At 46.5% G+C, this 25377-nt stretch overlaps 3 protein-coding genes across 7 annotated transcripts in view; all 3 read right to left on the reverse strand.

The window, feature by feature from the left end:
- Positions 1–930: 930 nt before the first annotated feature.
- On the reverse strand, positions 931–16093 carry TMEM40 (transmembrane protein 40). 5 transcript variants are annotated; one of them, XM_059479939.1, is made up of 14 exons: positions 13519–16093; positions 12585–12670; positions 9640–9696; positions 8907–9046; positions 8183–8336; positions 6745–6852; positions 6186–6239; positions 5279–5314; positions 4212–4244; positions 2785–2847; positions 2430–2501; positions 2275–2349; positions 1552–1614; positions 931–1138 (listed from the first exon to the last, which is right to left on the reverse strand). In XM_059479939.1, the coding sequence occupies exons 3-14, from the start codon at positions 9686–9688 to the stop codon at positions 1119–1121; spliced, it is 867 nt and encodes a 288-aa protein (XP_059335922.1). In that variant the 5' UTR covers positions 9689–9696; positions 12585–12670; positions 13519–16093; the 3' UTR covers positions 931–1118. The 5 variants fall into 5 exon arrangements, with proteins under 5 accessions (XP_059335922.1, XP_059335921.1, XP_059335920.1 ...); XM_059479938.1 differs by having other exon boundaries at positions 12585–12791; XM_059479937.1 differs by lacking the exon at positions 13519–16093 and having other exon boundaries at positions 12585–13395.
- Positions 16094–20098: 4005 nt separating this feature from the next.
- BRK1 (BRICK1 subunit of SCAR/WAVE actin nucleating complex) lies at positions 20099–20624 on the reverse strand. The gene is made up of 3 exons (XM_059479942.1): positions 20471–20624; positions 20305–20387; positions 20099–20226 (listed from the first exon to the last, which is right to left on the reverse strand). Exons 1-3 carry the CDS (start codon positions 20586–20588, stop codon positions 20200–20202), a joined length of 228 nt encoding a protein of 75 aa, XP_059335925.1. The 5' UTR covers positions 20589–20624; the 3' UTR covers positions 20099–20199.
- Positions 20625–20649: 25 nt separating this feature from the next.
- The window catches only part of FANCD2 (FA complementation group D2), a 34159-nt gene continuing 29431 nt past the window's right edge, over positions 20650–25377 (reverse strand). Inside the window, exons 38-43 of the mRNA XM_059480190.1 lie at positions 24823–24861; positions 24285–24359; positions 24024–24098; positions 21431–21577; positions 20815–20907; positions 20650–20727 (exon numbers count right to left, since the gene is read on the reverse strand). Coding sequence (XP_059336173.1) covers positions 20650–20727; positions 20815–20907; positions 21431–21577; positions 24024–24098; positions 24285–24359; positions 24823–24861 — 507 coding nt within the window. The remainder of the gene's footprint in view (positions 20728–20814; positions 20908–21430; positions 21578–24023; positions 24099–24284; positions 24360–24822; positions 24862–25377) is intronic.

Consider the following 25377-nt stretch of genomic DNA (forward strand, 5'->3'; position numbering starts at 1 on the left):
CCTTCTTGCCCAATTTAGCCCTTGAGGCATTGGGTAGCAGCTGTGCTGTGTTGGTGCAGGCCTGAGTGCAACTGTTGGTGTTTCTGGCAGTGCAGCTGAAACTGCAGGCAAGAGTGACTGGCACTAGTGCTTCAAACCATGTACAACAAAAAGTAACCTTTCTAATTTTCTGAGCACAGCTTGAAATTGTTCCTGTAAAACTCTGAGCTGTTTGGCTTTACAGCCTTCAGATTTACATTTCCTTAAAAGTCCATGTTTAGGGCTTTTTCTTTTCAACTGGTTGCCTTCATCATTCTGTGGGTATGAAGACCTTACATTTTTACTTAAAATGTAGCTTTGTTGCAGTCTTCCTATGGTTGCATTCTTCCAATGTGTAACATATCCTATAATGTTAAAGTTTCATGTTCATTTTACTCAAAGAAAGAAAAAGGTTGGGGGATGAGTCAAATCAAACACTTTGTTTTTCCCCTGAGAAAAGATGAAATCTGCTGTTGTTAATAACAATCTCATTACTGAAGCACTCTGTCAGTGCCTGTAACATCTCCCCAGCTCTCCTCGGGTGGAACCACTGCCCGCCCACTGCTCCGAGTTCTGCCACAATCGATTCATCAGCCCCAGGGCCGGCACCGCGGGGCTCAGCTGGGACAGCAGGGCCCGCCTCTGCCTGCTCTGGGCAGCACCAGGGGGAGGAGGAGGAGGCCAGAATCCTGACAGAAACAGCCAGAGCCTAAGCCAGGACCAGCACAGGCCATTGGTCTGTTGATTCTGGTACACCACAGGCAGACTGATGAGGTTTGTAAAAGGAGAGCTGCACCACCACATGGCTGCCTGGGGCAGGGAAGGTGGCTGTGTTTGTATTTCAATGGAATTGAACACAAAGCTGTATTTCCATTGTCTTCCAAGCTCTGCTGAGCCCAAACCACTTCAGAATCCAGAGTGGGGCCCTGTACCCCAATTTCAGGTTTATTTTGGAGGGAAAGGAGTGAAGTTTTTCAGAGGTTTCACATTTCAGTATTTCACATTGGCCATTTGGTTGTTAGGTTCACCTCATAAAGCAGTTCCTTTAGTACTGGAAATCTGGACAGCCAGGTTTGGGGAACTCTCCTGAAATACTCCTCCTAGGCAGCTTTCCTCATGCCTGTGGGATGAAGAAAAAGACAGCTGTGAGAACTGCTGTGTTCACTCTATCCATGCAGCTTTTCAGTATTCTTCGTGTTTTGTGTCCTTAAACATGAACCACGAGTCTGTCTGAAGACCCAACAAGTGAAGACTCCCTCCAGCCCTTGAGTTTTTATTTAAACTCCAGAATTCTTACACAGATACTGCCAGGAAATAATACTCCATAGAGGGTGGAGTATTAAAAATGTGAAAATGTTCTGCCACAGGGAAAGAGTCAAGACTAATTAATTTTCAAACCCAAGCAGCTGTAATAGACTGTAGTAAATTTTAAGACAGAAAGATGGGAAATTGTAATTTAAGTGAGTTGGTCTTAATTCTTGACCAAACCAAGGTCTAGGGAAAATATGCTGTCAGGAAAAAGAGCACTGTTACCTCTTGGCCTGAATCTGTTAATCAGAGGAACAAAGCTGTCAAGGACACTCCGAATTCGGTACACTGGGTGTGAAAACAAACATATAAGGTAAGCAACGTAAAACATAAGAAAGTAAAAAATGGCAAAACCCAAACACTGACACTTGTTTAAACAAGCACATCTGCAATATCATTAATAAGAAAGATCAGGCTGAGTCATGACAGAACCATCCATAACCTTCCACCACATTAACATGAGATTACAGAGGAGACAAGTTCTTGGTTGGGGAGCCATAACTTGCTGCTGGTGGCAGCACTCCTATACCATCCTTAAGGATTGTCAAAATGCACAGGTTTTAATATTTCCAGTAGCTGCTGCCCCAAGCTCATCCTCAGTCCCAGGGGAATGCATGGCAGCCAGGATGCACAGCATCTTATCCAGTGGATCTGGGAAGACAGGCCTGGCTGCTAAAATTACACGCTGTCATGGCAACACAGCATTCGGCCATTGCTGCAGAAAGAGGTGACTCAGGGTCTTGTGATCACTGAGAAGGAAAAAATGAGTCAACCTCTCCCTTCAGTAGCATTAAGGCTGCTTGTCTGCATCCCCTCTGTAACTGGGAGATGTTGGGGGAGTTTCATGGTGAGTTACAGAATCTCAGCCCCAGCAGTTTCATGGGCTGTGGCAACTGTGTGACCTTGTCCTTAGTGCAGGGACACAGCTGCTGCTGGAGGGACACTTACCTAGACCAAAGTATATCCCAGTGGTTTCCAGGGAAGCAAAGGTGATTAAACCAATCCCAAGAGAAATGGTCCAATCTAAGGCAACAAAATAAATGTCAGCTTTGCTCATTTTTCTACAGTGCAACAATAGATCCTTCAATTGAATCTTGCCTTACCTTTGTGGTAGTAGTAGCAAACTAGTAAAGCTCCAATTGCAAAGCAAAGAATGACAAAATGAAAGAATTCATCTGAAATTGAGAGGGAAGGTTAGGTCACAACTGCAGCCATGGCCCTTCCAAATTCACCTTTAAGTACAGAGTGTCACTCATGGAATTAAATCAATTTTCCTGAGATTTCTCAGGGACTAGGCTAAACATTGTGAGAAGCCTCTATGATTTTCATCATGAGGCCTTGATGCACTTCAACAAAGCACTGATGATGGAAAAATAAAGGTTTTTTTGAACCAGAGATCTTATTCTTTGACTAAGGTTCAACAGGGTTGCCATCAGTTTGATTCAATAAATCAATTACCATCCTTCCGTATGCCCATCCACCGTACTGTGCACTGAGGGGGGTGAGTGCTCTCCTCATAAGCTACAAAAAAGAGAAGTTTTTTAGTGCCATGGAACTGTGAAATTAAGGAGTTCAAAGTTTATTTCCCTTTTTCTATCTAAAATAGATTGTCAGAGCAGAATATATGTAAAACTGTTTGTTGGTCTGCAAACCTTTCAGAAAGATCAAATTAGCAATTTTAGAATCACTCCAAAGAGCATGGGTTTAAAAATGAATTTTAAAAAGTATAACCAGATGGCTGCATTAACAATACTGAATTGTTTTAAAGCACTCTGAGCCTTTTCTGCCTCTTCTGGGACAAGCCATAGTCTCAGAATGACAGTGGGGGAGTAAAGCCACAGTACAAGGCAGCTCCAGTTTGATTCCTGGGTGCTTTGCACAACCACAGGCACAGTAAAAAGCTCCCCTTCATTAACGAGGGTGTAAGAACCATCCCTCTACTAACACCTGACACCAAGTACTTCTGCACCTCCCAGAATGAGACCTGCTGCTGAAATGAGTCTCCTGCAGCTACATTGGCATAGAGAAAAACAACATAAGAACAAATAAGGTATTTTAGAAGTTTAAACACAGAGCAGTTTGCTCTTTGTCATGAGTGGAGTTGCCAAATTCTCTTTTTTCTCCACCTGTATTGCCAGAAAGAGCTGAGTCTTTTACCATCTCTCCAACAACAGGTTTAAAGCAGCAGTTTTTTCTTTTTCTCTTTGTTGGTGGTTTGAGCAGCCCCTGAGGCACCTGCTGCACCCAAGCCTTTGGGAGTTCATTCAGAACAAGTTTCAGGTGCTGATTTCCCCTTCACTGGGCAGCCTCTGCCTGGCAGTGAATTCTCTCTAAAGATGTAACAGATGAGTACTAGAGGGGTCCTTTACATGAGATGTAGACTTTTGCTGTGGTGCTTTTGAACCACAGAACAACTAAACCTTGAACAGAACCTCTGCTCTGGGTCACCTGATACAGACATCAGATCTTTGCCTCTTTGAGCAGTCTGGATTGATCACATTCTGGTTTGGGGGCAAACTCAATCATTTTCTTATTAAAAACATAGTATTGCATTATTCTGACTCAAAGATACAACTCCGTGCATTTGTATGAATGATACATAGATAAAGAATTTAGCAGAACATCAATTCACACATGGCAAGTGTCTGTCCTGTATTACTCTACTTCCTAAATGCAACAGTCCCACTGTAACTTGGCATCATGGAATGACTTGCACAGTATTTTTTGTGTTAAAGCATTCCATGTTATTACCTGTTTTCAACCTTCAACTTTTTGATTAGGCAATCTCTAGGCATCAAGGAGCTGGAATTGCCCTCACCACACTAAGCAAAACTTCTGAAAGAACATCCACAAATAAACTTCTTTATTTGCATGTTTGTACTCACCATCTACATCTGAATCTTCTCCTCTGGCAATCTCTGAAAAGAAATATAGTTTTGTTTCTTCTGATGGAAAAAATACAAATATAGAGTTTCCCACCATACTCAGCACCAAGAAGCACAGTGAGCAATCACCTACCTGCAATAAAACTGGGGTGAGTGGTAGAGAGGCCAAACACCAAGGGGAGAAGTACCATGACCCTTTCTGCACCTGGCAGTGTGGGGAGAATATGGCCCTGCAATGGATCCCTCTGCCCTGATGTTCCTGTGGCTCCTTGGGGATAGGTAACTCAAAAACCTCCCCAAGGGATTATGCTGCAATTTGTAACTTTCCACTGCACAGAACAGAAGTGGAGCAGATGTCCTCTCCAAAGGCTGCTCCACTGGGCTGTTTGTCTCTCCTAACTCACCCTCTGGCCTTGGCCTGGGCACAGGAGGGATGAGCTCAGTAATGCAATTAAGCTGTAGGCAATTTCCTGCTGTGGGCTTTTACAAACATTCTGGGGCTGTGCAGAGTGTCTGGTGGGAGGAAGTCTGCCTTCACACTGCCTGTCTGTGCAGGCCTCTTGCCTGGCACTGTTGCCCTGTTGCTGAGGCTTTCACCTGGCACCTCCTGCTGGGAATGCTGTGCACTCAGAGCCAAGCATCACTGCTGGCAGAAAGCAGGCTCCAGCTCCTCCCAGACTTGCAACCCTGCTCAGCAGGGGACAGAGGGCTTCAGGGAATGCTAAAAACTGCCTCTAGCTTTTTTGGCGAAAATGAAACAGTTGCCCAACAGAACTGCTGGGTTTTTCCCTAAAGAATGAGTGCTATGAGCTGATCTTGTGAGAACCTGGCAGGCCTACAAAAATGGGTTAATCTGCCAGAATACCTTGTGCAAATCACCTGCTGTCAGCCAGGCACTACCACAGCCTTGCAACAGAATGTCTGCACCATGCCCAGGCCCAACACCAGGCTAACTGGAAACCAAGGGATTTACAGCCTGAGTTATTTTTAAATGTCTCAGCAGGTCAGAAAGAAGACACTGCAGTTATAATCATTCCAACAGGATGAGGTGACCTGGGAGCACTTACCTGAATCTCTGTAAGGAACCATCTCTGCTGGTATTCCTAAAACATGACACAGAGATCATGTGGTTAATACCTGCAGTGAGGGTATCTGTGCCAGCACCAGCCCATCAGCTCCCTGAAATCAGTGTGAGTGTGTAACAGAGACAAGGAAGAGACTGACTCTAACCCCTTAAAGAGGGTGCCTCTGCTGGGGGTTATGCAGTAAAAAAGTGGGAAATGAGTGAATTCTTCCCCCCTGCTATTCCATCTCTCCAAGTATCTGGAGGGATAGAATGATTCAGGTAGAATCAGACTCCTGTGAGACAGATTAGATCTCCTAATGTCAATTTTAAATTAACTGCTCTTACATTTGGGCTGAGCTCAGTTTAAGACATTAATTAAAATATTAACGCTTTACATTTTTACAACCATAATTCTATAGGTATTTCTGTGTATTGACACAGCACATTTTCCTCATCTGCATTGTACTTATTTTCCACTTTTCCTTTGGTAGGAAAGGAAAATCCTCAGGAACAAGATGGTCCTTGGTGATGATCTCCAGTCAGTGCTGTGAGCTGACTGCAGCCCCTCTAAGCAGTGGCTTTGACAGATGTTTTCAGAACCCTCTTGCTGCATTTCAGTGGCAGCTGTGCAGACCCAGGCAGCAGGACTCCTCCCACAACAGCAGATTTTGCTGCTTTCCTGGTTCAACTCTGAGCACAGGCCATGGCTGAGTGTCAACATTAGTTGAGCTTCATCTTGTAGGAAATGTCTTTCCTACAGCCAAATTCTGACTTGTCTTTCTTTTACATCTACATATGTTAATATACCTTTGTTCAACAGCTAACGCAAAGAATGCAAAAAATAGTCCTTTTTTGGTTTATATTGGTTGCCTCTAGTAAAAGCCAATACTGTTGTCACTTTGTCCTACCTCCAAGTAACTGGCCTTCAGTCTTCTGTATTCCTAAGTCTTCCTCATCACTGTCTGGATAGGAGAAAGAATTTGTTCATCAGAGTAAAGAAAAATGTGCTAGCAGCAAGCAGCATCAGAAACAACAGCACTGCAGTTGTTTGCTCACAATGTAACCATATGAAGGTAAAAATCAAGGCTCTGAAATGCAAGGATCACTATTGGCTGCTTTTGCCTCACAGCTCCCTTCAAAGCTGGCTGAATAGGTGAAGCTCAGCAAAACCTGAAGTTGGATTAACTTGTATAAAGGGCTGTAGAGAGAAGTTAAGATCTTTTATTTGGGGAAGGAATCTTGCAGCAGATTTCTATGTTTCTGAAACCAACGTCCACAAGAGTGGGTGGCAGCCACTGTTTTGCTGATTATGAATCAGGTACTGATGATTTTCTACATTCTCTCTTTTGCACAATTTCTTACTTTATTCAGAGCTCTACAGAATTGCCACATCTCCTTTGTCAATCCTTACAAACATGCAGTCAGACTAAATTATGTATCAGGGAAAATAAAATAAATCCTCTTTACCTTGTGTATCTTCATCCATGGACTCCTGGGCTGAGTTTTCAGACTTTTTGTCCTCTTCTGAATATACAAAATTCCTTTCCAAACTCTTCAGGAGTTTCAATTTTTCATCTTTTTTTATAAAGAGAGAAAAAAAACCCCATTATCAGTGACTACATTTTCTATTTTACAATTACAGATTTCCTAATGCTTTATTAAAAGTTGCCTGACAGGAAATCAGACCCTTTGTCTAATTTCAGTTGTGGTTTTGGCACACAAAGGGTAGTAGTACAAAGCATCAAATGAAAGCATCAAACACACTACAGTTTAGACCTTCTTAAATGGTTGTGGTAGACACCTAAATTTTCATATTCTGGCATTTAATTATTCATAATGTTACCCCTGTGCAAATTCCCACTCCCTGAAGCAGCAGCAGCTGAATGATGAGGAGAGCAGGAGAGGAGTGGCTCACCCTGCCCTGGGCTACTCCTGCCAAGGCTCCCTGCGCCGACGCCGCGGCTGCAGCTCCCTCTCGTGGCACAGGAGCACAGCCCTGACAGCCGGGCCACGCCAGGATCCCCTGCTGCTGCCTCCTGTGGCCAGGGGTGACCCTGAACACCATGTCTTCATCAGGAGGCACAGGCAGGTAGATGGGATTCCTTCTCCTCCAGCTCCTCGAGGCTGCTCACAGCCCAAGGGTCTTGTTACCAACATTCCTGCTCTGAGAGATGACCAAAGCTGGGCTGTGCACCAGGCTGGGAGGTCTCTCCCCTTCAGGAACATGTTTAACCAAGGCAGAAGGAGGAACAGGATGTCCTTGAGGGTCTCTAGATAAATTTAGGGTCATCTTAAGTGAGTGCTCCTTTGTCATCTGTTAAAGACAATTAATGACTATGGACCCTGTGAAACTGCCTGTGGTTTCTTCCTGCACAGCCAGGCAAATAAGTCTCTTTTAACTTGTTGCCAGGTTCAGCACCCTGTGTGCCATCCCCTGTCCATTCCGTTTAGTTTTATATGTGCTGCTAGGGAATTATATTTGTACAAATATTTTCCCTTGTAGTTTTACATGTGCTGCTAGGGAATTGTATTTGCACAAATATTTTACTGGTTCAGCTCTGATTTCCTAACACTGGGAGTGCTCAGGGGGGCCCTGGCTGGCTGAATAACAGCCTGTGCAAAAACATCAGGGAAAACGTTCTCAAGTCAGAGAAACTTCTTTGGCAGCACCATCCCAGGACATGCTCTCTCCCTAAACACAGGTAGGTTTTCCCCAGAAGAAGCCAAGTCTAACTGCAGTAAAATACTAACTTTGGCTCTCCTTACCACCACACCTAACTGCCTTTCCTGAGCAGCACTTCCAGACAGTTCAGTTGTTCACTAATAATCACTTCCAAGCACATACCAGTGTTCAAGCTGTTGTCAAGTCCCACTGACAGCTGACAGGAGGACAGGTAGGACTCACCCTTTCCCTTGGAGCTGGGCAGCTGCCTGTACCCAGACGGGTTGGAAGTCTTCAGCAAAAGGTAGAGAAGAACCATTGCCCTGGCTCCTTTCTTCTCTATGGCTTTCAGGCAGAGAGCACAGCCTTCAGGGAGCACATCACAGCTGTTAAGGAGCTGGAAAGGAGGTCAGTAACTAGCAAATGGTCTTTCCAATAAAACACAGCCTGTAGAAGCACACCCTGATGGGCAAATGAGTGTATCCCACCCTGTGGGAAATGTAACCCCCTGTTCCTACTATGCAAAGGGAAAACTGGGGACAAACAGTCATGTCAAAGAAAGGAAGAGAATGTAAACTCCATTCAGCAACTGGGAGCAGAGCCATCAACTGGGAAAAACAGCATGGTGGGCAATAGTTAACTATTCAGAGAGCTGGAGAAACACAGCTATAGGGTCTGAAAAAGGCCATGCAATTGCTGCAGTATCTTACAGCAAAATATGACTAACAATGGTCCTGCCTAGAACACACTGAGCTGAGCTGATCCTGAGGAATTTATACAGAGCCAGTTATTTTTGCACATGGAGAGCAGTGAAGTAAAAAGCAGTGGCCTGAACCTCATTTATCTAAGTGCCCTGTTATACCTTTTAATATATTTCAGTACATCAGCTAGTGAGACTGTGCTCTCTCTCCCCAGAGTATAGGAGAAAAGTAAAATAACAAGGATAAGTGTTCCTTTGGTAACTTACATTGTTCTTTTCTTCAGTATTGAGGATAGGTGGGTCAGTAGTGGCCAAGCATTTCACAAGTGATTCCCAGAAGGACTGGTTCATTTTCTCATGATTCTCCAAGTACTTGGCATCAGCAGCAAAAGCTCTCTGAAAAATATCTGTAAGGAAAACAAACCTGTCACTGTGCAGGAGCAGAGGGGGGTTCATGGTGGTGCTCAGTGCAGGTATGGAGACAGACACCAGGCTGTAACACACTGCCCAGTAACAGCACACAGGAAAGAGAGTGCTGCTGTATTGTATAAAGCATCTCAGTCTGTCACAAAACACTAGACAAATGTCAACAGTCCATACAAATGACTGATGTCCCTGTGATGCTGTTGTCTCAGTTAGAGAAGCATGGCAAGTGTTCCCAAAGTATTCCTCGCTATTTAACAAGTGTTTATTCTGACCCTGCTGTTTTACAGACAGGCACAAAGACCCCAAGGACTGCATACCAAGGCACTGAGATTGCTCATCAAGCATTTAATGCACAGTAAAGTCTCCTTCATGTATCTAAATTCCCACTTGCATGTGCACAAAGCCTAACAGGAGCCTGTGGAAGAGCTGGGAATTGACTGCTGGTCTCTCTTCAAGGAGATGGATAGGATGTGTTTTCAGAGGAAACAGATTTCATTGACTCATGCCCACCCTGGCAAACACTGCTGTGCACTGTGCCTGAGCCAAAGCTCTGATCTTTGTGTGCTTCCCTCACCTTGCTGTTCTTCAGTAAGGTCTGGGACTGGGACATCCAAATTCTCCATTGCTGTGCCTGTTTGAGAGGGGAGAAAAAGCACATTTAGAATCAGGTCACTGACCTTCCTGGTTTTCTGCCTGTGATTTTCTGCAAACACAGTGTCTGTCTCTGGGCCTTTCAGTTTTGAAATCACTTCTCTGTTTCATATCATGATTCATTTACCCTCCTGGGACCCAATTCTTGACTCCTCCAAGTGAACCCTATTGGCCTTTGGTTATTAGGAAAGAACAAAAGTCTGATCATCATGAGTAAAACAAAAAGAAGTCAGACTTGATCATTCACATTGTTGTTTAGTAAAGCTACCAAGGTATCTAATTAAACATTTACCACAGATGTGAGTAACCTAATAGGCTGGGTTCCATTCACAAAACAGAACAATTATCCTGTAGCTTTTACATCCCAATACTTGAAATGTATCAGCCAGGAAAAAGAGCAGAAATAGTTCCTAGGAAAGTCCCACAAGACTTTGAACTCTTGCCTCACAGAAGACTTTGATACTTCAATGTCTGTTCTTCCCAAGTTGTCATGAAATTTCCATAAACTTTAACTTTATGAATTACAAACTTTTAAGTGTTGATCCCAGACTAATTATTGGTATTTGCCAAAGAAACAAATGTTCTGACATCCCCAAAATTCAGCATTTCCTTTCATTTTGATAAACTTGCCACAGAAGTTTTGGGCTGAGGCTGGAACATTCTGATGGTGCACATTTTGTGGTGGCTGTGGTTCTGAATTGTTGCCTCTGCCTAGCATGGTCCAGGCATTCTGCACTGATGCATCTGCCCTTGTGCAACACTGCAACCAACCAACAGCTGCACTGAGAGATGCAAAAGAAGGGTTTTGGAGAGCCTAAAGCACAGTTTCCACTATGCAGGATGCAACAGGAAAACAGTTTGTATGTCCACACATTTTCTTACAATATGACTTCTGGATCCATTCAACAAAACACTTCCAATCAAGCAGTTTGAAAACTAAGTATACCCTTCAAACTTTCCAGAGAAAAACCTGTTTCCTTTCTCATTGGTATTAAGACAATCATATAAGTTCAAAAAACATTCTAATACAAAACCCAAAACAGGTCAGTAAATATCTTCAGAAGGATACTGTAACACATAAGCAAACACAAACAGAACAACTTTTTAGGGTGTCAGTTCTCAGACAGAGGAACTTAGACACAAACAGACTTCAAAAGACTTCTGGGAAAATTACATAACCACTTTCAAAGGATCAGCTCAGAAAACTTGGCTTACCTGCCTCCAAAGTGTATTGAGAGAGAACAATATTTTAACAACATTTTGAAATTATTCCCAGTGATGAATCTATGCAAAAGATCTACAGATCCTCCCCTTCCCCTGACTTACATCCAGCCTTTGCTGCTGTAGCTGTGGCAGCAGCCCTGTGGGAGCTGTGAGCACCGATAGGGAATGCAGGAAATGCATCTGTCCCCTCTGTGGGTAAGCAGCAGCTGATGTGGAAATGTAGGAACCCAGCACGCCACACCCTGGACAGACTCGTTCTTGGCCACTCAGTGTCAGTTCACAGCACTCAGATTATCTCCAGCTACAGTTTTCTGCCTTTTCCAGTCTCTTATTATCTCCAGCTACAGTTTTCTGCCTTTTCCAGTCTCTTTCTTGCCTTCCTATTTGCTCAACTTAGACCTTGCAACAGTTGCTTTATTAACCTAAATCCTTTAGGCCTCTCTCTGGACTGCATAATTAAAATACCAGAGCTAAAGGAACAAAAGTACCTTAAATATAAACATTTTTCCCAGCTGATTAATATAATTTCAGAAAATAATTTAGAAGTATTCTGATATTTTACTGTCTAATGAAACTCAGGAGATTTGTCTTTGGGGTTCCTCATACCTAGTGACTTTCAGTGGCATTTAAAGGCAGGTTGCTGTTCCCCTGACAGGAACAAGTCACAGCAGCTGCCCTATCCCAGCTTTGCATCATCCCAAAGACAAAGTGAGCAGGTTGGCACTACCTGACCTGTCCTGCCACACACACAGGAAGAGCAGATTCAACAGTGAAGGCAGGGCAGATACTGCCAACATCATCTTCATCTGCTCTCAGACTGATTTACTTCAAAACTATTCATTTGCTGGCCCAAATGAGCCAGCAGACCGCTCAGCTATTCCAGCAACAGAAACACAGTTGCCCAATGCACTTTTGTATCGTGCTGTGGTAAGACCTGGATGCCACAAGAGGATCCAGGAGCACTCAGCATCTGCTCCCATCTCCCTTTCTGTGCCTCCAGCACAGCTCAGCCCAGTAAGTCACCAAGATTTACATTAGCCAAGGAAGCTGGGTAGCTAATTTCTCTTAGACTATGCACATTAATTCCCTTGTGGCTCTTCTGGAAAGAAAATCAGATCTAAACAAAGGATAAGTATAGGTGCCTAATTATTGTATGTTTTAAAAGTGACTTAGTTGATTATACCTCATAATGAGAGAAGGATGATGGTATACAGGCATTTCAGCCTGGCCATGAGCTCACTGGGGAATGACATGAACAACAGACCTCACCTTGCTTTCCTCAGTAAATCAGAATTTAATTGTAGTGAGGTCTTTTTAACGTGTTAGAATAAAATTTGTGTGCAGCGTCAGATTTAGAAAGTGAGGCTAACAATTTCCATACATGAAGTTTTGCTTAGCTGATTAAATATATCTGAGGGAAATTGCTCAATGGGAAAACAAAAAAAAATGCAAATAAAATAAAATAAGATTGTTTGAACGTCAAGACAAAAATCAGACAATCCCAGACCTTTTCCCTTTGAAACTACTTTCACCTTTCATTTTAAGTTATATGCTAACACCTAAACCTGCTAAATTTTATAATAAAGATAAAGTCCCTCAATTGCCTTCTCTCAAATCAAACCAAACCAACTTCTTAAAGCACACCTGCAAGTTTTAGGTTGGTCCTAGCTGTTGGTTCCACAGGAAGACGTCCTGGAGGGCTGTGGCCGTGGTGAAAGCTCAGTTTCTTCCTGTGAGACAACAAAAGCTGATCCACACCAGTTCCGTTTGAAACCCTTCCTGCTCCAGGCTCCTTGGGCTGTGGTAATAATTCTGCTACCCTTCTCCTTCCCTTCCTGTTGTCAAATGCAGCTGAAATGTGACAGAGAAGTAGCAAAACTTGGACTTTTCACTCTCCTTGAACACAGGCATGTACAGAGACCCAGCAAGTGCAGGTCTCCGCAGCAAGGGCAGCTCCCAGCTCTGACAGCCCCATGGGGGTGAGCAAGGAGCAGGCACAGCCCAAGCACTCCTTGCAGCTCCAGCACTTCCTTCCTCCCTGACTTTCACAGCAGGACCAGACACGGTGGCTGCACTGCTGCCAGCCCCACACCTGTGAGCCCTGGGGAGGTTGCTGCCCATTTTCCAGCTCTGCCTTAAGCATTGACGTGCAACATTTGAAATTACTCAGTTTGTGTTTCTCCTTTCACACCCTGTGCCTCTCTGTGGTTGCTGTAAAGCTCTGAAGGAAGAATATTAACTCATCAGAAGCCAGAAATGTTTATGCTCATAGCCTGAGTAAAATTAAGGCAAACAAATCTTTCTCTTTGCATAAAGTATTGGGCTTGCTGCAAGGATTTTAGAGAAAAAAACTATTTAAAAGATGGGGAAGTTGAGTCAAAAAGACTCCAGTTGAGTCAGTAAGAGAGGTTATAGGGAAGTCCTGTAATCCCCACAGCACCAGCACCCTTTTCCTGTACAGCGGCTTGATGCCTCAAACAGCAGCCAATAACCCAGCAGTACCAAGAGCCAGCAGGCAGCCCCCCAGCACCCTCAGGCTTGGCCCCAAGAAGCCCCTGCACCCCTCCCCAGCACTCACCTGCAGGGCTGTGTGGTGGTTCAGGATCCTGGCTCAGGGATCCCAGCCCAGGGAAGGCGTTGGGGCCGGGGCCTCACGTGGCCTCCCTGAGTCACGGCTGAGCGGCGGCGGCTCCGTTGTCCTGTGGCTGCTGAGGTCACACTGCAGGCGTGTGTCCCCATGTCCCTGAGCCCTGGGGATGTGCCCACGGGCCAGTCCCACTGGCACAGACAGAGGAGCTGTGCAGCTGCCAGCCTGCCTCAGGCAGTGATGGCCCTCAGTAGCCCTGAGCAGCCAGGACCCCTCACTCCTGCCCGTGCTGCTCCAGCACAGCCCCGGTTCAGGCTGGAGACCCAGCCCCACTTGCTTGGCCTTCCTGGGACATCAGGAGACCCCAGCCCCACTTGCTTGGCCTTCCTGGGACATCAGGAGACCCCAGCCCCGCTTGTTTGGCCTCCCTGGGATATGAGGAGGGCACTGGGGATGTAGAATCCGCTCTGTGGGGAGCGGCCTCGGCTCTGCTAAAGCTAAGCAGGGACACCATGATGAGGGTGTGGAAGGCCAGGCACGCTCCCCTCCTGCTCAGGACATCCCAGGATGGCACAGATGGACTGCCTGTGCAGCTGGGCCAGTGACAGCAAAGGGAAACGTGCCCTCCACCCCATCTGTTCCCAGCAGCCACAGAGGGTGCTGACAAGACAGACCCTGTGGCTCTGCTCATCCTATACCCACTGTAAGGTCATTGGTGCTCCCCCCAGCCCTTCTCAGCCACTCTGACACACATCTTACAGCACAACAGTATCTGCAGCCACCCAGGGCTGTTTGCTGTTCAGGACAGCTGCTCCCTCACTGGCAGGTGATGCTTTCTGAGCCAGCCAGCCTCCACCACAAGGAAACAGGAGTAGGAAAGGAGGGGATAAATTCCTGCAGTGCACCACAGCACAAAGGTGGCAGATGTTTGTTCACCTGAAAATGTATGTGAGGAGAGACAGCCAGTGTCAAAGGAGACTCCTTGGGACACTCCAATAGCACAGTGGCTGTTGATTCCACAAGGTGTGGCCATGTAAGTCATTTGTCATATTCAGCTAATGGTTTGACCCTGGTGCAGTTGGGATCCCAGGAAGGATTGTACCCCCTCCCTCTGCTCTCCTCACTTCTTCATCTCCTGATGCTTCTGGAGTGACTGGAACACAGGTAAAGTAAGTTATACCTACTAAAGTAGGTGTGCATTTATTTTTAACAGTTTGTTTGGCTGTTTGCTGTGGGTTTTTTGTATTTTTTTAGAGGGGGAAAGGACTGGGGTTTGTGGTTTTTAAGCCAGGTATTCCACTACTTTTCTACAAGCGCCTATTCAAATGCCTTGTCTCACCTCCCCTGACATTTTTAATTACATGTAACATTGAACACTTAAAGCAGCAAATACCCTGCATCTACTGCTGGGAAGATTATAATGCTTTATCATGTATTACATGTGTTTACCTGGCCATTATTTGGGAAGTGTCCTCTGAGAGATTAAGGAGAATGGTGATTTATTCTTTGTATGCTGGGAAAATTGCTTCCAGGAGGAGTTTAGAGAGGTGAGACACAGGCAGAGCAGCTCTTATGCTTGACACTAATTGGGTGCAATGTGTGTGTGGATTTGTCACACAGGCAGGTTGCATGAGAAATGTAGAAATACTGCTAAGTGAGTGTAGGAGGGGCCCAGTGATGGAACATAGAGTAGTTATTGCTCATTATGTCATCACATTTCTGACAGATTTAAACAGTCCCATGACTTCTCTTGCCCTACCCTGACTTTCATCCAATGGGTTGGTTAAATTACTCCCTCCTGTGCTACTTACTTACTTGCTACTTATTTTGCTTTAAATAAAGTCTGCTTCAACAATTGTTGTGAGCCTGTGAAGCACAGGTAAGTGCAGGGAGATTATGCCTGTACTTTGCAGGCTACAGGTAGTTTACAGCTACCTTTCTGCTTTGAGAGAGAAGAAAAAAGCAACCAACAGTGAATACAACTCACTTCCTAACCTTCCAGACCATCATTGAACCAGTAACACCCTGTTATGCTGAAATCAGGTGAAAGATGTTTGCTTTTGGCTGGGACAAAGCCTGAGATTTTGCTATGAAAGCTTGTGGAATCATATGAGTAGATCATGTTGTATCTTACTGTGATTTTTGGAAATTTTTTTCTCATTCTGTACCCTTCTGTGGGATTACCTGCCATAATAAATAATTCATTGTATTAGTATTTTAAATTAACACAGTATAATTTTTACTAAAGCCCGTTAAATTTAAGAACTAGGCCTGTTTGAGCAGGCTAAATCAAAGGCCGGGATATATCACTCACTTCCTGGAGGATTACTGAGCTCCTCAGGTGCTGCTATCAACAGCTCCCGAGGCAGAAGAGTGAGTGCTTCCAGTACTGACAAGCACAGGATCCTCCCCTTAATGGCTGCAGGTAATGGTGGAAATTCCCTCATTATGGGAGCTCCCCTTTCCTATGGTCAGCAAATTACAGGCTCAGAAACGGCCTCTGAGGGATGAGAGGGAGGGTGTCTGGCCTCTGGGCCACTCTGGGGCACATTGGTCCTTCCAATTTAGCCACAAGGGCACTCTTCAGTTACAATCTGGCTGCTTTAGCCCAGGCCCATCAGTAGGATGGACAGTGCAGCCCCAATACAAAGCACAAATCCAAAAAGGACAGGCTGCTGGCTGACAGAAGCAGGGAACAGTGAGCTCTTCCCAGCCCCTGGCCTGGCTGAGCAGTGCTGCAGCAAGCACAGGGATCAACACAGGGTCCCAGGATACTCTCCCCACCCACTGCCCGAACTGGAGAACTGCTTCCATGAGCAACCTCCAAAAATATCTGCTCCAGTATCTGCTCCTCTCCCCTCCTCGTTCTCCCAGCTCACTGGGCTCCCCTTCCATTCCCAATCTTCTGATCTAGCAATAGGGCTGGAAGTGCCTGATGGGAGCAGCCAAAGGCAGGAGAACACAGATGCTCCCTGGGACAATTCCCAGCTTCAGCTGATCCTCCCTCCTGACAAAGGCCTTTTCCTCAGCACTTTTAATCACACAGGCAACAACAAGGATTTTGATATTTAATCCTGATGTTTTGTGGGATGGGTTTGGTCCTGGATCCATTTTGTAACTCTGTCAGCAAGGCAGGCTGTGACCTGTCCCCAGTGCTTTGTCAGCACTGTACCTGCCAGGAGATGGCAAGGCCAGGAAGCAGAACAGCCTGCAAGGGTAAGGAGGCACGGGGTGGTTACCTGGTGGGGTTATCTGCTGGCACAGGGGCAACACAGGGAGAGTCACAGAGCCAGGCTGGGGCTGGGCCAGCAGCTCTGTGCAACACTGACCAAACTGGCTGGGACGTCCCCCTGACAAGGTGAACCTCAGACCTCCCACCCAGAGTGGGAATCAAGAGTTTGATCTATCCATTATTTCCCCAGGATATTATTTTCAAGCTTTTACTCCAGGACATACCCAATAATCCTCTCCTCCTCCAAAAAGAGGGTTTTGTCAATGACTGGCTTCACACTGCTGTGATATGAAGTGAAAGCACACAGGCTGTGTCAGATTGCACAGGGAGAGGATGGGGAAGGTAAGTGGAAAGGTGAGCTCATGGTACAGCCACTGTAATGCTTTTATGTACTCCAAGGCCAAGTTTCCAGCTCCCAGGACCTGCAGAGCTCAGAGCAGCACTGTTGGCAGCTTTTGGAAATTGGACACAAAGCCTCAGTGAATCTGGAGACCTCCTACTCTCCTGTGACCTTCCCATCTCACTGACCTGGGGAGCAGCAGCCATCCCAGGCTGGCAGGGCCAATCTTCTCCTTGTGAGACAGCTACTCCAGTGACATCAGTGATGTGGGTGCCTTGGCACCAGGATGCAAGCAGACACCATCTTCTGGGATCTTTACAATTCAGCCTTGCAAAGCTCTTGGGATCAAAGTGCAGCTGTCCCTCAACAACTCAGCTGTATCCTAAAACATTCCTCTCTTGAAATGGCCTCAGCTCACTGAATTATCAGGTTCAATCACCTGCAACATAAAGGGGATGAAGGTACATTTCACTTCTAAACTGTTTCCTAAAATCAAGGGTCTGCTCACAGTAGGCACTGAGAGTCCAAAGGGTATTTACTAAAAGCTAGCACTATTTGAGAAATCTGGTCCAATCCATTCATTTTAAAAGATGTACTCTGGATCAGACTAAAACTTTTTTGGGCTATGCAAAGCTTGAATCAAGTTCTGGGTCCCTGTTCTGCTGATACCACACAAACATGTCTTCCACCCAGATGAAAACACCACATTCCCAAACCTTGGAGCCTCTAATGAGCACTGCTGGACTGCTCCCATCACTGCATGAGCCTGGCTGCCTGTCCAGCAGGCAGTGAGCACTACCAGCCCACTGTCTGTCATCCAAGAGTGCAAACCCTTCTCAAGCTACAGACTGGCTCAGGCTCTCTAGGTCAATTCTGGCACCTTCATAGGGGGCTTCAAAGCAGCTTCTCTGCAGTTTAGACTCTGGGAAAAGGTCTCAGACCACCAACAGGTCTCTGCTGACCACAAGTAGAGCACCCAGCCCTCTCAGGAGATGAGGACAGCATGGTATCAGGACATAGAGGACACAGCCATCTCTGCTACATTAAATGTGTGGTGGGGAGAACAGCACCACTAACACACCACATAAATCAGTCATCTAAATTAGAATACACAAATCCACTCCAGAAAAGTTTAATGTGGGTTCCTGGGGCATCATATTCTAAAAAAAAAAACAAACCAAAAAAACAAACCAAAAACCAAAATACAGTACAAAGAAAAAAGGCAAACAGAATTCCCCAGTATTTGAAATAATGAAATGTATCAAAGCTCCATCTATTACAAGGCTGCACATCACAGCAGCTGCTGGAGGAAGCAGTACCAGCCTGAGGACCAGGAGGCTTCACCTCCCAGAGATGGCCTGGAGTAAGCAGCACCCAAGCAGAAAACCTGGCTCCTTAGGGAACTAGTAAGGCTCCTTTCCTTCTTGAAAGGAAAAGGGCAGAACTCTGAAGAGCAGTGAGCTGCCCAGCATCCCTGCTGCTGGGGGATGAACCAGACAGGCTGATCCCACAGTGCTGAAGCTCTGTGAGAGCACAAATCCTGGGGGGAGTGGCAACTTCCAGCAGATCCCACCAACTGCATGGCAAACCCCACTCCTCTGAGAAATCCTGGTATGAGAGGAAAAAGTGCCATTCCAACAGCCAGTGAGACCAGGAAGGGATTGAGACACACCGTGCCACTAGCTGGGAACAGAAACAAGCAATGGATCTCGAGTTAAGAGGTCAGCCCAGTACAGACACAGTGCCAGAGACTGTCTGTGGTACCATGTCTCCCATTCAGTCTTTGGATTGAAGAATCTCAGCATAATTTAGGCAAGAACCTCTGCTGGTCTCTGCCTCAACCCCATCCCACTCAATGCAGGGCCAACTTCAACATCCAATTAGTTCAGGGCCTTCTCCAGATAAATACTGAGTTATCTCCAATGATGGAGATCTCAGGACTCCAGCACATGCACAGTAAGCAATGCATGGCCATGGCAGTACTTCTGATGTACTACAGAGCAGCCACCTTGGAGCCAAGGGAGAGCTGCTTTCCTTCCATCTATCAATCTTCTTATGACAACAGTATAATTTGATATGGTCCCTACGCCTAAGGGCAGTGAGCCATGGCTGTTCCACTTCACTGCAGGGCTGCTACAAAGCACTCATTTCCACAGCCAAGCCTCCCTGATGTGCAGCCCAAACTGACAGTAACCATGAGAGCTGAGGGAAAAACTGGAGGAGCACTTATTCAAACAATGGAAAACAGAGATTCCTATGGAGAACAAAACTGTGAGCTCAGAGGAAGACCTACATCAACAAGGAACCAGCTGATGTCAGATAGCATCAAAAATATAACAAACATTAAGTAACTCAGGTGCTCAGTAAACACTGCAGGCATGACAGTGACATCATGAAAAAGCTAAGATTACAGTTGGAGAATATACCAAGACTTTTAAAGCCTGCTGGGAAGTAATAAAACCTTTGCTGACACCAATTCCATTGACTCCCCAACAAACACTAAATATGAGCAGTGAATCTGCAGATTTAGATGCCCACTGAAAAACTGAGATAAATAGAGGAGTGGTGGGGAAGGGCTGAGAGACTTCCTTCTCCTTGCCACTTGCCTCGCAGAGAGGAGAAACTCCTCTTCCCGGGTGCTGGCAAAGGGCCCTATCCTGTGGCATGTGCACCACGCCAGGTGAGCCTGCTGTCCCCACACTGCCCTGACATGTGCACATGTGAAGGCTGAGACACCCTCCAGACCACAGGGACCATCAGATTTTCTATGATCCCAGCAGGAGCACAAAGCGCCCCAAAGGCCAGCCAGGTGCCTCCAGGAGCTGACAACAGCCTGGCCCACAGCCCCTGTGGTGCAGCCCCCACGCGTGGGGAGGAACGTGTGCCCAAACCCCGCGGGTCAGGCGGATGGAAGGGCAGGCTCTGGACATCCAGGACGGTGGCAGGGAGCCGGGCATCCCGCGGCCCGGCCCCAGGCAGGCACGCAGAGAGCAGGCAGGGCAGGAGCACAGCGGTTTATTGGCAACACGAGCAGAGGCGGCGGCGGTGGCGGCGGGCCCCGAGCGGGGTGAGGGGCGGCGGTGCTGGGGCCGCCCCGGGCCTATGTCAGCGTCTCCCCCTTGGTGACCTACGGGAAAAGGAAAAGCCTCAACCAGGGCCGGCCCCGGGCCCGGCCCGCACCCGGCTCACCTCCCCCGCTGCTCACCCGGGCTTCGATGTACTCGATTCTCCGCTCCAGCGCCGTCAGCTTCTCGTTCAGGGTGGCCAGTCGGGACCGGCACGACATGTCTGCGGGGAGGCGGCAGTGAGACACCGCGGGCCGCCGCACCGCCCGCCCCGGCCCGCCCGCAGCCCCCGCGCCGCGCCCTCACCGAAGGAGTTGAGGAAGTCCGCGATTTTCTTGATGGAGCTGGTGATCACCTCGATGTACTCGCGGTTGGCCCAGTCCTGGTGGATCTCCCGCTGCACCGGGTCCTCCTGCACCGACATGGCCGCCGCCGCCGCCGCCGCGCCTGCGCGGGAGCCGCGCCCCGCCCGCCCGCCCGGCGCCTCAGGGCCGCGCCGCCTCAGGGCCGGGCCCGGCCCCGCCGCGCCCCTCGCTGCCGTCCGTGTCGCTGCCGCTCGCCTCCTGCGGGACGGGCCCCCGTCAGTACCCGGGCTGCACCCCCGCCCTCCCCCGCCTCGGAGCAGCGCAGCCCGGCGGTCCCTGAAGTACCTCCTCAGCGGGGCCCTCCGCCGAGTCCTCCTCGTCCCCCGAGTCCTCATCCGAGCCCCTCTCCTCAGAGGCCTGAGTCAAAATTTCTTCTCCCTAAGTTGAACACAAGATCTGTACTGAGCGTACGTGAAGCGGAGAAAGCATGCCAGGGTGGGATGGGAGAAAAGGGCATTTTGTTGCCTTCTTAAATAAAAGTTTTAGAGTTTAAAAAAATCAGGTTTTGTTCAACTGTCCTGCTTCTACAGTGAAAGATGAAGAGCCAGAACTGGCTTCTTTTAAAGCCGCACATTAAAGTGTGTGAAGATGTTCAAATGACCTTTACCTCTTCCCTCTTGTGCATGTAGTTCTTGTCAGGGAACAGCCAAAAATTCCCTGTACCTGTTAATAATGATCAAATCTGACCCCTCAGCGCAAGAGCCTAGAGATGCAAACTCTTAATCTTGAAATAAAATTATTTTTCCTTCACTAGACATGGCTGCACTGTGGTCACACTGAATTTGGCCTTTTAGCTATACCCACACACACGGGGAGAGTTAGAGATGTCTCTAGTGTTGGGCAAGATGAGCATTGTCCTCTCCCAGATTTTAAGTGCCCCAGGCAGGGCAGTGGTTCTCACCTGAAGATCCCGATTTTTGAGGATGCCGACCCAGAAGGCCTCCTGGCAGTGGTTGAATGCCAGCATTGCCTTCACTCTGTACACAAATTGTTCCAGAGACTTCTTCAACAAAGGCACATGGTTGGTCAATCCAATGTCTTGGTGAATCTATGCAACAGTAAAATGTGATGAGGATTGATTCTTGCCTGAGTGTTCTGGCTGTTTAAAAGCCATTGGTTATCAGGTGGGATGGACATGACCCCCACAAAGCTTACCCACATGACATCACTTCTTGACCAAATTATGGCTATTGTTAAAAAATAAAGCTCAGATCAGTATTTTGTCTAAACTGATCCCTGACGACAATCCAAATATTCACATTCACCTGGATTAAAATAAATCTGGTTTTGTCATGAACTCCAGAGAGAAGCTAGTAACTTCTCTGCTGAATTCCCAAGCTCAGAAAAAACGAGAAAAGTATTAAATATACCACTTCCATCACAACCTTTTCTTCCTCACTGCCTCAAGCAATTCCTTTACATGGAATGTGTGTGCACTATAATCTCCAAATCCAGCTTCTCTGGAGCTAAGAAGCATTGGCTTTTTGAGAACTAGGACAGGAGGAACAGATGGAGTTGCTGTAAGCAAAAACCACCAAAAACCAGCAGCAAAAAAAGGGCAGCTATGCCAGGCAACCTAGAGATTTAGCTCTGGGTGAGCATTTCCTGCTAGGCTTCAATCTGCAGTACAGAACAGTCACTGCTAAACCACAAATCCTGTCAACCTGCCAAAACCTGCACAATTATTTTGTATGCAAGTATTTTCCTCTTTCATGAGAATACTTTGTAATCTTCTGGGATTAAGGTGCTCTCATTAGCTGTACTCTGAATTCAGGTCACCTGCATTTCTTGGAAGAGTTCAACATGCTTGGGCAGAGGGACACTGCTTTGCTTCAAGTTCTGCCAACAGGGTTGAAGCAAAGTTGGTAACTGCTTACCAACAGCAAGCTGTTCTCTAGTCTATGTAACAGGCAGGAGCTGGCCATCATCAGCACTGATCAAAACCCAATCAGCAGAACCCTTGCTAATGACACAATCAACACTCACAGTGCTCCCTGGGCCCTAGAACCTGCCCCACTGTGTGCAAGGCAGTTTGGAGACTCAACAAAGTACAGCACTGGCAAAATTCTGTCTCCAGAAACTGTCCACGTGCCCAGGGCTAGGTATGTAAACAGAAAAGAGGCTTGGTGTGAAAGGGGAAATGACAAATACTTAGGGAATGACAGGTGAAGCTGACTGCTGTTGCCTGCTGTGTAATGCTCTTTAAAGACACATGTATTGAGGGAGAGTGACAAATCCTAGGTCACACGGCACCATGGGTTAGTGAGCTCCCTGAGGTTTGTGTGAAAGTGAAATCAAGGCTGGTTTAACAAATGTTGGTGTCAACTCCTCTTCAAACAAGTATGGAACATTCATTGCATACATTTACTTGCCCCAGATTCAGTTTCTGCCTTCTCATTCTTGCCAAATGATTTGGTACAGAGATCTGTACTAGAGAAGTGGTAGAACACAGGTGTTCATTAATTGCAGCCCTGTGCTAACAAGGACCATGGGCCACAGCACTTGAACATGCTGGCCAAGTGCAAAAATAAAGATTACATGAAAAGCTGCAATGCTGTGATCCTGCTAACAAGGTGAATTGTGACTTTAAAGCAGGCATGAGGATTTCACTTTGAAATATGAGCACTTTTTAGCATTGTCAGGGTTTGTGCCAGCTTCCACTTCTCATTCTGTGCTGAGAGGTGCAACAGCATCTTCTGATCTTCAGCTAAATATCTATGCTTCTGATGCCAGCTCTTGCCTAAATGGGTAGCAATTCTGGCTTGGGAGCCAGGCTGGTAGCTGGCTTTCCCCCTTCAGCTACTTTGGCAAAGCTCCCTTCTTGGACAAGTGCTCATGAACCTTTTAGGAGTCAGGAACAAAGCAGCACACAGGAAGATCTTCCTGTCTGCTCCTGTGTGATTCTCTCTTGCAACACACACTGTCTCTCCACACTGTAAGCAAAGCTCTAATCCTCTCCTTCCTTCCTGCCCAAGTCTCCCACAGAGACAGACTCTGTTATCACTGTCCTCCTTCTCCCTTTGCCCTTACCAACATAACATAAAAGCCACCTCAAAAGGACTTTGAGCAGGGTTTTTCCCCATCCACCTCCTGTCGCTGATTCTTCTGAGTCACAAGGCTGTTCATCTTTGGCAAAGCTTCTCTCCTATATTATCAATCTGGCATTTGTACTTTGTTCAAGGTCTCTAAGACCTTAGCTTGTGTTCTCAGAAACAACCAGCAATAGATGCCAATAACTAAAGATGTCCAGAACCTCTGTGTTAAAAAAATATTATGCCAACCTGACCTAACATTCAAGTCAGCCACTTCCAGAATAAATGCTTCCACTTTTGGCCATTAAACAAGGCTATTTCACCTTCTCTCAGAGCTTTTGCTTGCACAGACCCTGCTGGAAGCATGCAAGTAGAACCTGCCAATGCCCTGGAAAAGCAGTGGAAGGGAAATAATACCATCCTTAGGACAGGAGTTTGTGCTGAAAATGGAACTTATCTTACCTTGGAATGGCCACACATGTGATGAAGTTGTCTGGTACTCATCTGCAAGGTTTTCAGCAAACTCTGCACATCATCCTGCAATAAATAAGCAGATCAGCAAATCACTCTCAAAGGACTTTTCCACAGGGAAACAAGAATATTGAACAGCCTTAGTCCTAGCAGTCCTTTCAAAGGGTTATGGGATAGAGGTGAGATGTGTCTATGGAGGCAGTATCAGTCATGATTCCCAGCTGGCTGCAGCCATTCTGTCCCCAGGATTACCGTGTGCTTTTTAAAGCTGTGGTCCAGGAGAGGCATGGCCAGCTTCAGAAATGCTTCCACAAAGAGGCGGCCATACTGTAAAACAGAGACAAATATGTCAGCAAGCAAATTGAAACTCCTTCTCAAAGAACCATCACAGAGTCAGATGAGGTAATGATACAATCTTCCAAGTACTCCAGAGACTGTTCTTGCTTAGAAAAAGATTATATTCATGTGAATATGTACTGTACATATGTGCTGTACTGGAATATACAGGATCAGTAAAGGGTCCCACTTAAATCCCTGCAAAGAGAGGCAAGAAGGACCAGGTCTCATCATTGTACACATCCCTGGTTTTATCCACCAGGCATCTGGGAATAATACTCAACTAAATGCAAATGTTAGAATCACTATACATATATATGTATAGCAAGGTGTATGGAATACAGTATGTGCTTCTTCCTGAGAAACCAGTACCCACTCTAATGCACTAGAGGCAATGAGTCAAGAAAGCTGGTACTTAAACTGCTCTCTTCAGTTATCTTGAACTTTTGCTTACCTTCAGGCAGATGCTGAGTACAGGCCTGCTGTCAAATACCTACGTGGACAAGAGGAAAAAAGAGTCAGATCAGTCCACAAGTCTAAGGAAAACCGTGTAAGCACAGCACACCCCTGTGAATGTGTGAACCCTGCTCTAAAGCACATCCATTCTCAAGGATTCTCTCATTCAGCAGGAACACCACATAAGCACATGAACTGTGGTGGCTCTCAGCTGGAAGCCCTTGGCAGGATTGCTGTTCAGTGATCTAAGGTGCACCTTTTGCAGATGGCACAAAATTATCTCAATGAGTCTAACATTCTTAACAGTTTGGGATTTGAGAGACCCAAGCCCAGCTGATGGGCAAATAATCACATAGCAGACAAAGCAAAACTGAGATGGGCAAAATAATGTGAAGGTAACCCTGGTGCTGCTATGGACTAAACTGAACTATGGGCAAAACTGAACTAAGTGGCCCAGCTCTACCCTTTATGCTCTCCAAAGGCATCTGGAACACAGGTAGGGTTCCAGTGAATGCTGCTGTATAGAAAAACCTGGGCTTGCCAATTATCACTT

The sequence above is a fragment of the Ammospiza nelsoni genome, chromosome 11 (assembly GCF_027579445.1).
Source record: "Ammospiza nelsoni isolate bAmmNel1 chromosome 11, bAmmNel1.pri, whole genome shotgun sequence".
Lineage (NCBI taxonomy): Eukaryota > Metazoa > Chordata > Aves > Passeriformes > Passerellidae > Ammospiza > Ammospiza nelsoni.